The sequence below is a fragment of the Bison bison genome, unplaced genomic scaffold, assembly GCF_000754665.1.
Source record: "Bison bison bison isolate TAMUID 2011002044 unplaced genomic scaffold, Bison_UMD1.0 scf7180017851728, whole genome shotgun sequence".
Classification (NCBI taxonomy): Eukaryota; Metazoa; Chordata; class Mammalia; order Artiodactyla; family Bovidae; genus Bison; species Bison bison.
Window position 1 is genome coordinate 7,903 of NW_011482301.1, and position 13,781 is coordinate 21,683.

The following is a 13,781-nucleotide window of genomic DNA, read 5'->3' on the forward strand; positions in this document are numbered from 1 at the left end:
ACGGTGAACAGATGGCAGAGAGAGTCCGGATGGGAGTCAGGGAAGAAGTAGAGAGGAGGACAGGCACAGCAGGAGAGCAGAGGGGAAGAGAAAGGGAGACGGAGAAAGAAGTAGGGAAACAGATAAACCAGATGAAGTGGAAACAACTATTGTGCAGGTGTGGCAGGGGACTAGATCCAGACGAGTGCTGAATCGATTGTATAAGAATTACTAAATTGTGATACATTGATTTTTGGCTTTAAAATCTACTAAGTTTAAGACATTCTTTTTTAAATTATACAGATGAAAATGAGAATTGCAAAACTTCTGTCTGTGCATTTTGTAATTATTTGTATTAAAAGATAACATCCATGTGCAGAGGCTATAGAAGTTTAGGCTGCAGCAGTGTCTTGATTCTGTCAGAGGTGGATCAGCCCCTTCCCTTTTCCTGGTGTGGAGTAGAGCTTAAGAGTCATGACATAATTTAAGCAGTTAGTCTGATACTCCAATTTCCTCTCTTTTATGTGATCTCACAGCTAGTGAGCTGAGTTGATCTGATGATGTTTCCCTCAGGTCCAAAAGTTGAGCAACAGTGACCCCTGAGATGATTGGCCAAATTGGGTGTGTGGCAGTTCTTGGAGGGACTGCCCAGTTAGTATTAGAATTTGAAATGGATCCCAGTCTTGCAACATGAAAAAGGACAATAGTAGGATGGAGGTGGGAGCATAGGCTCAGAGTCAGAGAGAATCATGAGCTGTCTTCTGTGAATAAAGGTCGATGTGAAGGGAGGACTCCCACCTCTGCTGGCTTCCCTGTGTCCTCAGGGAAGCATCCTGACTCCTTAGGTGGCTCCCCAGCCCTTTGTCATCCTCAGGTCTCTGCCAGGGTCTCCAGCCCCATCCTGGGAGCTGACCCGTTCTCATGGTCAGTCTGTCCTGGTCACATTCACTTAGTCCTTGTTCATATAACCAAAACCTTCTCTGTCTCGGATCTTAGTTGCTAACGTCTAGGTTTGGTCATTATATCACTGTTGCCCTTGCTTTTTCTCTTCGTCAGGTCTAGGCCAGAGAGGTCTCCCCATCTCCTTTGATATTTGCTGTCATGTTAACCAGATTTACTGCCTCTATATTAATCACCTTCATCAGAGATGGCCTTCTCCTTTGATTATTTGGAATGTTTCCTCTTTTCCCTTCATTGAAGGATGTCCCATTTTCCTCTTCCTTCCAGGATGTGTGCAACATCTCTCTTACAACATCTCACAGACTATGAATGTGTGTTTGGCTGAAGAATTCTCAGGGGAGATGGAGGTTACAGGGTAGGTGATGATGGTTCCCATATCTGTTCTGGACATTTCAACTCTAATTGATCCTTACCCCACGTGGAGACTTATTACCCAAAGCAAAAAGATGTGAGAGTCCTAAGAAGCCTGATCTAGTGTCTTGAGGTATCCCCATATTTTAGTCTGCAGTGTCACTGCTCACTACAGCCCCCAGGTCTTCTAAGTTTCCATCTTGGACAGCAGCTTTGCCTTCCAGCAGCTCATCTGCCCATTGCAGCAGATGCTGAGTTTACTGTGGTTATCTTGCATTTAGCTGTGAGCAGGTAGAACAGGAGCCAGTGAGATTGGGGCCTCTCTCGTTTTGTGACTTCTTTATTGAACTCAGTTTGTGTATCTCTGAGCTACATAATGTCCACAGTCATTGATAGGTTTTCCCAAGAGGACCAGGTTCTTCTTCTTCCATATTCAGTCCCAATGTCCTTGGATTTGCAGCTTGGGTGGATTTCTGTTGCAATACGCACACCTAGTGGTCTCTGCTCTTTTTCAACCATGCATGGACAAGAGGTAGAAAAATGGGAGAAGGTGAAGGGAAGCTTCGTCGAGGCCTCCAGGAGGATTGTGAGACGAAGAGTGGACCTTTTGATGAACCCAGTGAATGGGTGTGTGTGAGACAAGCGTTGTTGTGGGAGATGTTGGGCAAAAAGTACAGACTATGAGGTGTGAAATGAGTAAGTCCTGGGGAGGTATGTGCAGTATGCTGACCGTAGTTAATCCTATTCTGTTAGTGCATACTGGGAATTTGTCAGGAGAGTACATCGTCAGTGTTTTCACACACAGAACATGGGATTTTGGAGGTAATGGATGTGTTCGTTTGTGGATTGTGATAAATATTGCACTGTGTACACATATGTCACATGGTCACGTGGTGTATGGTATATGTACACATACCCCTTTAGTTAGTTGCTTCTCCCCCATCAGACACGCTCCTTGGGTTCTCATGTGGGGCCTTGCCCCAGGAATGTGCACAGAGGCGCAGATGATTCCAATTTGGATCCTGCATTGAGCACCAGGGCTCTTAGCCTCCACTTCTGAAACTGAGATCAGGCCCTGGGAGAGGGGAAGGCGCTCTGCCCTGAGTGGGGCTGGACCAGGGCCTGCTGTATGACCTGATGGGGATCGTGGGGTCACCAGAGGTGCCCCCTGCTGCTGTGTGCATGAGACCTCACCAGGAGGGGAGTGTGATCCGAGGGAAAGTGTGGGAAAGTCCCGTGTTGGACTCTGTGTGGGAATTGACCGTCCTGAGACCCTCCTGAGACAGTTGCCATAGAAGGCTGTTCCACATGGTGAGGGCTTCCCTGTGTGTGGGGTTGGGGCTCAGGAAGGGGCTGTGTTGACTCTAAGCATTAAACAGCATGCTTTCCACTTTCATGATAGACCTCTGAAAACTTGTGTTGCCTGAGGAAGAAGCCAAGAAGATGAAAGAAAATGTGTCAGGAATCCCTCTTTCTCAGGTAAGGTCATATTCTCAGTGGGTTCTCAGTCTGTCCTTCCTGAAATGCCCTTCTCTGGACTTGCTAATTGTGTCTGACTCTGAAGTGTCCTTTCTGACTCCTGTACATGCACACTCACCCGGGGCCTTCCCTCAGGGCCTATCATCTCCACTTAGATCCCGTCTCCCCATGATCTGGTGACCCAGCCCTTGTGAGGAGGCTCCCTTGGGCACCGTCCTAGGCAGGGCTTCTCACCCATGGGTTGGAGACGGGGTCTCAGTGCTGTTGGGCAGCAGGGATTGCTTAGGGCCCATCTGGATGTGCTGTCTGCTCTCTGTCAACGAGGGTAAAGAAGCTGCATGTGGAAGTCAGGTATTAGTGTGCACAATACTTGTTAAAATCTGGAAAAGAGGGGGAATCAGATCTGACTTTTTATAGTACCTAAATGCTGGAGAGGGTGTGGAGAAAAGGGAACCCTCTTACACTGTTGGTGGGAGTGCAAACTAGTACAGCCACTATGGAGAACAGTGTGGAGATTCCTTGAAAAACTGGAAGTAGAACTGCTATATGACCCAGAAATCCCACTGCTGGGCATACACACTGAGGAAACCAGAATTGAAAGAGACACATGTACCCCAATGTTCATCGCAGCACTGTTTATAATAGCCAGGACATGGAAGCAACCTAAATGTCCATCAGCAGACACATGGGTAAGAAAGCTGTGGTACATATACACAATGGAATATTACTCAGCCATTAAAAAGAATACATTTGAATCAGTTCTAATGAGGTGGATGAAACTGGAGCCTATTATTACAGAGTGAAGTAAGCCAGGAAGAAAAACACCAATACAGTATACTAACATATATATAAAATTTAGAAAGATGGTAACAATAACTATGTGAGACAGCAAAAGAGACACAGATGTATAGAACAGTCTTTTGGACTCTGTGGGAGAAGGCGAATGTAGGATGATTTGAGAAAATAGCATTGAAACATGTATATTATCATATGTGAAACAGAATGCCAGTCCAGGTTTCATCCATGAGACAGGGCACTCAGGGCTGGTGCACTGGGAAGACCCAGAGGGATGGGATGGGGAGGGATGTGGGAAGGGGGTTCAGGATGGGGAACACATGTACACCCATGGCTGATTCATGTCCATGTATGATAAAACACTACAATATTGTAATTAGCCTCTAATTAAATAAATTTTTAAAAAATAATAAATAAAACTAAATGCACATCTCTTAAAAATCTTAGTGTTTGGCAATGGAATGGAAAGTTGAGAAAAAGACTTCAGGTCTATTGAGTGTTTCATTACCTTTTCTCATTTAAACTGAAATCAAGTTTACTAATTTTTTTTCTTTTTTTGGCTGCATGGTGAGCTTGGGTGGTCTTAGTTCTGTGAGTAGGGATTGAACCCAAAACCATGCAGTGGAAGTGTGGGATCTTAACCACTGGACCATCAGGGAATTCCCCAACTTTCCTAATGTTAATTAAATATTTCATTAATGGACTATGATAATAAAATTTTGATTGTGTACTCATACACATACATAACTACATACCTCAAATTAAGGATAAAGTCACTTTTTTTTTTTAATATATTTTTTTTTGTTGTACTGGATCTTCGTTGCTTCAATGGCTTTTCCCTCATTCCGGCAAGTGGTGGCCACTCTCATTGCAGTGGGGGCTTCTCCTTGCATTGGCTTCTCTCATTTTGCAGCACAGGCTCTAGAGTGCACTGGTTTCAGTAGTTTCACCTGCTGGGCTCTAGAGCTCTGGCTCAGGAATTGAGACTCAGGAACCTAGTTGCCCCTCAGCATGTGGGATCTTACCGGACCAGGCAACAAACCATGTTTCTTGCATTGGCCAGTGGGTTCTTTGCCATTGAGCCACCAGGGAAGCTTTGATATTATTTTTAAACACAGGTATTCTATACACATTAGAATAAATCTTCTGTATATTATGTTCTGCTTGTATTACTTTTTATTTTTTTGAACTAGTATCCTTTTATTTTTTTGAACTACAATAAGATAATGTTGAGGACTTCCCTGGTAGTACAGTGGATAAGAATGTGGCCGCCAATGTAGGGTGCACGGGTTCTATCCCAGATCCTGGAAGATGCCTCAGAGCAACTAAGCCCATGTGCCACAACTACTGAGCCTGTACTCTAGAGCCCAGGAGCCATAACTCCTGAAGCCCGCACTGTCTAGAGCCTGTGCTCCAAAACAAGCGAAGCCACTGCAATGAGAAGCCGGGCACTGCAGCTGCAACTAGAGAAAGCCTGCTCACAGCAACGAAGGCCCAGCATAACCAAATAAGCTTTAAAAAAGACATAGAATGCTGACAAACTTATTGACGTACAACTGATTGATTTTTAATGTCCCAAAGATGCTGAAATATACAAGTAAAAGAAAATGGGAGTATCATCCCAGAATGTGTCAAAAGGCAACTCTTTGGAGTACGAAATGGCCACCCTGGCAAGCTACCATGGGGTCGCAAATAGTCTGACACGGCTGAGCAATTGAACAACAGTGACCTTCACACACAACAGAGTGAGCTCAAAAAAACAAATCTAAACCTGTAACTTTCTTCCTACAGATTCTTCAGTGACTTCCAGTAGCTTTTGGAATAAAGTTCTAAACCCTAGACCTTGTAGAAATCAGCCTCTACCTGGCATCACCACTCTTTGTTCCCTGTGTCCCAGTCACACTGGCTGGCTTTCTGTTCACTAAATATCTTCATGCCTCAGAGCCAGCACTCAGGCTGTTCTCTCTGCTTACAAAACTCTTCCATTTCCCACCTTGCCAATCCTAAGTGTTTCTTCCTCATGGAGACCTCGTCTGTTTTCTTTATGTAGGTCAAGACTTTCTGTTGAATCTTGTCTTAGCACCAGGCCTATTTCAGAGCACATATAACAATAGTGATGTTAAAATTCTGGATGTAACTGGCTGGTTGGCTGCTGGATTGTAAGCTCCGTCATGTTCACTGCTGTATTCCCAATTTGGGACACAGAGTTGATTGTCACTAAATTTTGATTGAATGAAAGAAAAAAGACAACTGTTCTTGTTTCAGTCAGCTGTTTGTTTACATGTGCATGCATGAGTGCATGGATATGTAACTCCATGGTTTTATTATAAAACATCATCTCATAAATATGCTTTATGCTTTGTAGCAGTTGCACTTGTATCTTAAGTGTATTTCATGACCTTAAGTTTTTTCTACCTCATCACATGAATGATGTAAATAGTAGTAAGATTACTGACATTGTGTGGATTAGCAGGCAGAGGGGGTGATTCTGTATAGTGATCATTTAACTGTTCCATTGCAGTTCAGCTTCCTTGAACTTGTTTCCTGTATTCTCTGGGAACTCTCTGTGGATGGTCTTTTACACTGTTACTTAACTGTTTATTTCCTTCAGTTCAGTTATCTCTCCCAGCCACCTGAACTCAAGTGCTGTTGCCTCATTTCTTAACTATTTAACTTGAGTAATTTCTTAGAGTGACAGAGTTTTCTCCTCAGTAAGGTGGACACAGATCTTTCTCTAATGTGCTGTTACGTTGATGAGAAGTTCATATGTGTAAAGAGTTTAGAGTAATGCTTAGTGTGTATGAAGTGTTGAGACACCTCTGGTCAGTGTGATGATGTCAGCCTCATCACAGTGTGTGTTCTTTTAAAGTCACTGTGGACTTTGTTGTTTCTGAAGACACCAGTCTTACTGTAACTCATCTAGATAGTGAATGTCACTCAGTGTGTTGAGTGTAACACTTCTGCATAGACAACCCACTGTTGATTGTAATTTGTTTTTCATGTCCACACATATGACAAATTTCATGTTGATTGGAGGATATCATCATCTTATGAAAAAACAGGAAATTAAATTAGACACCACCAATTTGCTCCAAATAGATTTGCATGGATCTATCAGAATATTATTACTTCAGCTGAATTGACCTTACCTGTTTCACTTCTCCTTTTCTGTGAAAATAAGAACCCTCCTCAGGGCCTGTTGGTGAAATGTGTTTTCATTTCAGACACAGTTGACCTTCAAGGATGTGTTCATAGATTTCACTCCCGAGGAGTGGGAATGTCTGGACCCTGCCCAGAGGACCTTGTACAAGGACGTGATGGTGGAGACCCTCAGGATCCTGCTGTCTATGGGTGAGGAGCACTTCTTCCAAAGTGGTGATATACTTTGGGGTACCTCTGCATGTTTCCTCTGTGTCTCTTGGGAGCCTCTGTTGTTCTTACTGAGATCAAAGCCTTGTTGACTCTCACATGTAAGCCTTCGTGATTGGCATTGGGAGTTCAAACTTGTCCTTTCTTCAGGTGATCCGCCCACTGTGTGATACACAAGGAGTTTTCCCCATGCTTGAGTGTTTATAAAGCTGATTTCAAACTTGTGAAGGATTGAACCCATGCCTCCTGTATTTGCAGGCATAGAGCCACCAGGATGTTAAGGAAATTAAATAAATAGTCTTGTTTAGGCTTCAAAACAAAGCAGTGCATTTCTCTGACCTTCCTTCTAACCTGTCTGGACACACCCTGACTGTGAGTGTGTGACTCACACACTCTGCTTGCTGTGAGTGCAAGGCTTGTGGCACCATAAATAAGTTAGGGGACAAATCTTGAGTTTGTTCAGCCCTTGGAGGTGCTCTGACCAACCAAGCCCCAGGCTTAGCAGCATCCAAGTTTTATAAGACAAAACAAACAGCATTAAGGTGAAACCAGAGCTGCTGTTTCCTCACAGATTGATGATGATATCAGTTCATGTCCTGGGATTATAAGCAGTAACCTCAAACTGCAATCTTTGAAGTCTCACCCATGGAGTGGACACACTGCCTGGGACATTTTCCCAATTGAGACTCCAGATGTGCTGTGTCCTGGGACTTCCCAGCACTGTTTGAGTCTGGATCTTGGTCAGAAGCCAATTTGATGATGTATCCTCTGCTGTTTCTATTTCTCTTTGCTTTAAATGGTAGTATATTGAGAGTCAGCTAGATAATTCTATCTATATTATGTATTATTTATTTGTATAGGGATTCCGTGGTTTCTCAGATGGCAGAGAGTCTGTGTGCAATGCACAGACCCGTATTTGATCCCTGGGTTGGGAAGATCACCTGTAGAAGGAAATGGCAACCCACTCCAGTATTCTTGCCTTGAAAACTTCGTGGCTGGTTGAGCCTGGTGGGCTACAGTCCATGGGGTCACTAAGGGTCAGACATGAGTGAACACCTTCACTTTCACTTTTTTCATTTGTATAGCACACATGGCTTATTTTATTAATAAATCCTTTGACCCTGAGATGAATGTGAAAACTTTTGGCAAAACATTAATTGGTGCTGTGAGTAGGATTTGTGAGACAAAATGCCACTCTGTAGGAAAAGAAGAGATTAAGATTGATGAAGTTTTTATCCCAAGATGAAAGTTCATCTTTACTCATTAGCTAATAAATGGGATGTATTCACTGGATTATGTGAGAATTGGGACCTTAAATTCAGTGGGCTGAACCCTTAGAAGTTACTGAATGTTCGTGACTCTCGCCCCTTGAGAAAGGATAGGAATCTGCTCTGCTGGATGAGAGGCTGGATCTTCCTCTCTCCTAGTGTGAAGTACATAAGGCTAACTTAAAATTGTCTGAAGAGAAGTTACAAGTGGAAACAGAATTATGTGATTAGTGAGGATGATTGTCCACATTACAATGTCAAATTATATTTTAGCTGATCAAATCTTCAGTTTTTAGGTTGGCTCTCTATTGAGCTGGCCCACAGCTCCAATAGTGTCCCCTACTGCCCTTTCTCTCTCCATTCTCTGTCCTGTTGTGGACTTTCACGCCTCCCAGCCCTTCTGTCTCCCTCTCTTATCAGCTAGTCCGCTTCTACTCCCCCTGCCTCTCAGTGGGGAGGATGAACCCAGCTTCCCCCACTCCTACCCCCACTCTAGGAAGTTTCTTTACCCTTCAGATTCTTCTGATGAAACCAATACCCCCGTCTCCCCAGAGCGAAAATCCAAGATTCTTATCAGCCCATCTGTCCCTGTTATCACAGTCAATTTGAGCACGATTTGGTCAGTATTTTAGCCATGAAGCTATGACTGTAGAAAGGAAAGTAGCTTTTTTGATACAGGATGGCCTTGCTATTCTTTAGACTCTGGAGAAAACATAACTCCTATGAGTCTACTGCCTTTATTTGTCAAATTGGAATATTAGTGCTGTTAGGTTGCGTAGAATATTGCCTCTTTTACAGGAAAGATCAGGAATTTTTTTTTTTTTTTTTGCTGCAGCATGCGACAGGCAGTTGGGATCTTAGTTTCCCATTCATGGACGGAATCTGTGCCCCTACAGTGGAAGCACAGAGTCTTAGCCATTAGAGCACCAGGGACTTTCCCTCAAAGATTACTTTTGGGTAAAAAATACATTAACTTTTTGTCATGCTTATTGTGACATGTCCCTTTGTCTACATTACATTATGTATGTTGTTAATTTGCATTTTATTCCTGACAGTGTTATCTCTGACTCTGGGTAGTAAGTTTTCAAAGTATATTCCTTTCTTGTGATAAGAATACATTTTTAAAATAATTTATTTTTTATTCATTTTTGGTTGTGCTGGGTCTTCGTTGTGATTCAGGCTTCTCTGTACTTCTGGCAAGCAGGGTCTACTCTCTGGTTACAATGCACAGGCTTCTCACTGCAGTGCCTTCTCTTGTTGCAGTATGTGGGCTCTAGGTGCCCAGGCTTCAGTAGTTACAGGTGCCAGGCTCTAGAGCATAGGCTTAGCTGCTCCGAGACCAGCACTTGAACTTTTAGGCCCTGCATTGGCAGGTGCATTCTTTACCCCTGAGCCACCAGGGAACCCCAAAGCATGTTCCTTCACATGTATGTTGGGGCCAGTGAACTGGATAAGTTAAGGTTACTGTATAGATATGGAATGGCTGTATTGAATGGCTGTTGTGTAAGTAGAGAATATTTCACTTACTAATTTTTTTAATTTAGAGATGATGGTCTTTCTGAATGTATTATCCAATGTAACTGGTATGAACTACTTGTTAATGTCATAAAATGGCCTATATGTCAATATACTGATAGATTTATAACAGATATTTATAAAAGTGTGTTTTGTTTTGGTTTTAAATCATATGAGGGAACTCCCTGGTGGTCCAGTGGCTAGAATTCAGCACTTTTAACTACTTGGGCCTAGGTTTACTCCCTGGTCATGGAATTAAAATCCCACAAGGGACGTGGTATGACCCCCCCCAAAAAAATTGTTTTAAATGAATCCTTTATTTCCTAATGCTATGTTTCTTGTGCAACTGTAAACTGCCCTTTTGTTCCTTTTTTTGTTCCATCACTAAGTCATGTTTGAAACTTTGCAACCCCATGAACTACAGCACTCCAGGCTTCCCTGTGCTTCACTATTTCCCTGAGTTTGCTCAAACTCATGTCCATTGAGTCAGTGATACCATCCAACCATCTCATCCTCTGTTGCCCCCTTTTCCTTCTGCCCTTGACCTTCCCCAGCATCAGGGTCTTTTCCAGTGAGTCATCTCTTTACATCAAGGAGTCTATGTATTAGACCTTCAGCTTCAGCATCAGCCCTTCCAATGAATATTCAGGGTTGACTTCCTTCAGGGCTGACTGGTTTTATCTCCTTGCAGTCCAAGGGACTCTCAAGAGCCTTCTCCAGCACCACAGTTCGAAATCATCAATTCTTTGGCACTCAGCCGTCTTTATGGTTCGACTCTCACATCCATACATGATGACTGGAAAAACCATAGCTTTGATGTTGGCAAAAGTGATGTCTCTGCTTGTTAATATGCTCTCTAGGTATGTCATAGCTTTTCTTCCAAGGAGTAAGCATCTTTTAATTTCATAGCTGCAGTCACCATCCATGGTGATTTTTGAGCCCAAGAACATAAAATCTGGCACTGTTTCCTTTTTTTCCCCATCTATTTGCCATCAAGTGATAGGACCAGATGCCATGGTCTTAGTGTTTTGAATGTTGAGTTTTAAGCCAACTTTTTTTACTGTCTTCTTTCACCCCATCAAGAGGCTGTTTAATTCCTCTTTGCTCTCTGCCATTAAAGTAGATTCATATGCATATCTGAGATTGTTGATACTCTCCTGAAAATCTTGATTCCAGCTTGTATTTAATCCAACCCAGCATTTTGCATGATGTACTCTGCATATAAGTTAAATAAGCAGGGTGACAATATACAGCCTTTACATACTGCTTTCCCAGTTTTGAACCAGTTAGTTGTTCCATGTCCGGTTCTAATTTTTGCTTCTTGTCCTGCATACAGGTTTCTCAGGAGACAGGTAAGTTGGGTATTCCCATCTCTTTAAGAAACTGCTCTTTATTTTTTACATTATTCATTATTTAGTTTCTTTTGGATTATTTACCATTACAATATATTGTCTAGTCTTTGCATGCATACTTAGTCTTTCAGAGGTATTGGACTCTTTGTGACCCCATGGACTGTAGCCTTCCAGGCTTCTCTGTCCATGGAATTTCTTTCAGGCAAGAATACTGGAGTGGGTTGTCATTTCTGTCTCCAGAAGTTCATCCAGATCCAGGGATTGAATTCTAGTCTTTTGCATCTCCTGTAGTGGCAGGTGGATTATTTACCACTGAGAAACCTGCGAAGCCCTGTCTGTTCTTTAGCATGTAATTATGTATAAATATGTGTATATTCTGTATAATGTATTTTTTTCCTCCTCAATTATGAGACAGTAGTATGTTGACTACCAATTAAAGCCAAATAGAGTGTGCTTTGGGGTCATGGTGTGATAATACCCTTTTCTTTGAGAGCTGACATAGATTTGAACTATATGAATGTTTTTGTCATTGTGTATTTGAAACTAGCCTACTGTAAAATTAATTTGAATTACAGGTGATCACTCTTTTTTAACTTTTAAAATTTTATTTATTTATTTGGCTGTGCTGGGTCTTGGTTGCTGCACGAGGTTTTCTCTATTTGTATAGAGCAGGTGCTACTCTATAGTGCGATGTGTGAGCCTGTCATTGCCTTGTCTTCTCTTATTTTGGAACACAGGCTCTAGGTTGTGATGGCTTGTGTAGTTGTAGTATATGGGCTCAATAGTTGTGGCTCCCAGGCTCCCAAGCATAGGCTTAATAGTTGTAGCTCATGGGCTTAGTTGCTGCACAGCATGTGGGATCTTCCCAGGTGAGAGATTGAATCCATGTTTCCTGCATTGGCAGGCGGATTCTTTTCCACTGAGCTACCACGGAAGCCTGATTTCTCTTTCTTTATTAAACACTATTCCTTTAGTGTTTCTTTTATTTTGAAAATCATCACTGGGAAGATTCATAGTTCTGTTCAGGATGGGTATCACTTTTGGTGTAAGATCATGTGTTCAACATGAAAGAATTTATTTATGAATTATAATTAATAGGATACCTATGGTTCTTTATATCTTGTAGATATGTCTGATACACATATAAACCAGAAATTACCGACAAAAGTAAACAGTGATAAAGGAGAAGTATTTCACACAGTGATGTTGGGAAGACCTGAAAGCCGTGAAATCACAGATTTTTTCCTCAGAGAGATCCAGGAAAATTTGCATGAATTTGAGTGTCAGGGGAGAGATGATGAAAGAAATTACAAAGGAATGTCTATAACCCAGATCAAAAATCTCACTAACGAAATTGATCGGCACAGTAGAATTGCAGTGGGAAATAAGCATGTTGAAAATAGGCATGGATTAAGCTTTCAAGATGAACTGCCGATACTTCAACCTGAAAGGAAAACATTTGAATGTATTCAAGCTCTGAGGAGTATCAACAGTAGCACCTCAGATTTACCACTTCAGAGAACTCCTAGTTTCTGCACCAGCATTTCTGATATATGTGAGAGTGCTGTTATGCACCCTTCAGTACTGGCACAAGACCAGGAAGCACACACAGGAAAACCTTACAAATGTACTGAGTGTGTCATGACCTTTGTTCAGGACTCAGAACTCACTGGACATCAAAGGATCCATAGAGAGAAACCATATAAATGTGATGTATGTGGAAAGGCCTTTAGTCAAAATGCAAGACCTATAGTTCATCGGAGAATTCATACTGAAGAGAAACCCTATAAATGTAATGAATATAGCAAAGCTCTCAGTGCACATTCAGCCTTTACTGACCATCAAGCAGGTCATACAGGAGAGAAACCATATAAATGTAATTTATGTGGCAAAGCCTTCAGTCACATGTCTTATTTTACAGTTCACTGGAGAATTCATACTGGATATAAACCTTACATATGTAATGAGTGTGGCAAAGCTTTTAGTGCATATTCAGACTTAACTAGACATCAAGCAGTTCATACAGGAGAGAAACCATATAAATGTGACATATGTGGAAAAGCCTTTAGTCAAAATGCAACACTTACAGTTCATAGGAGAATTCATACTGGAGAGAAACCATATAAATGTGATATATGTGGCCGGTGCTTTACTCGAAATGCACACCTTGGGATTCATCGGAGAATTCATACTGGAGAGAAACCATATAAATGTGATGAGTGTGGAAAAGCTTTTAGTGCACGTTCAGACTTAAGTAAACATCAAGCACTTCATACAGGAGAGAAACCATATACATGTAATTTATGTGGCAAAGGCTTCAGTCTCAGGTCTTATTTTACACTCCACTGGAGAATTCATACTGGAGAGAAACCATATCAGTGTGATGTATGTGGCCAGTGCTTTAGTCGAAATTCATACCTTAGGAATCATCGGAGAACTCATACTGGAGAGAAACCTTACAAATGTAATGAGTGTGGCAAAGCCTTCAGTCAGAGTTCAGGCCTTATAACTCTTCAGAGAATTAATACTTTAGAGAAAACGTATAAATGTGATGAATGTGGCAAAACTTTTAGTGCACATCCAGACTTAACTAAACATCAAGCAGTTCACACAGGAGAGAATCCATATAAATGTAATTTATGTGGCAAAGCCTTCAGGTACAGGGCTTCCTTTGCAGTTCATCACAGAACTCATACTGGAGAGAAACCATACA

At 42.0% G+C, this 13,781-nt stretch overlaps 1 protein-coding gene across 1 annotated transcript; it reads left to right on the forward strand.

The window, feature by feature from the left end:
* Positions 1-290: 290 nt before the first annotated feature.
* Positions 291-13,780, forward strand: LOC104997001 (zinc finger protein 160-like; the record flags this gene model as incomplete). Its single annotated transcript, XM_010851422.1, has 4 exons — positions 291-1,294; positions 2,693-2,769; positions 6,789-6,915; positions 12,195-13,780. Coding segments are annotated over exons 2-4 (1,749 nt in total), but the record flags the coding sequence as incomplete, so codon positions are not given.
* Between the last annotated feature and the right edge of the window lies 1 nt (position 13,781).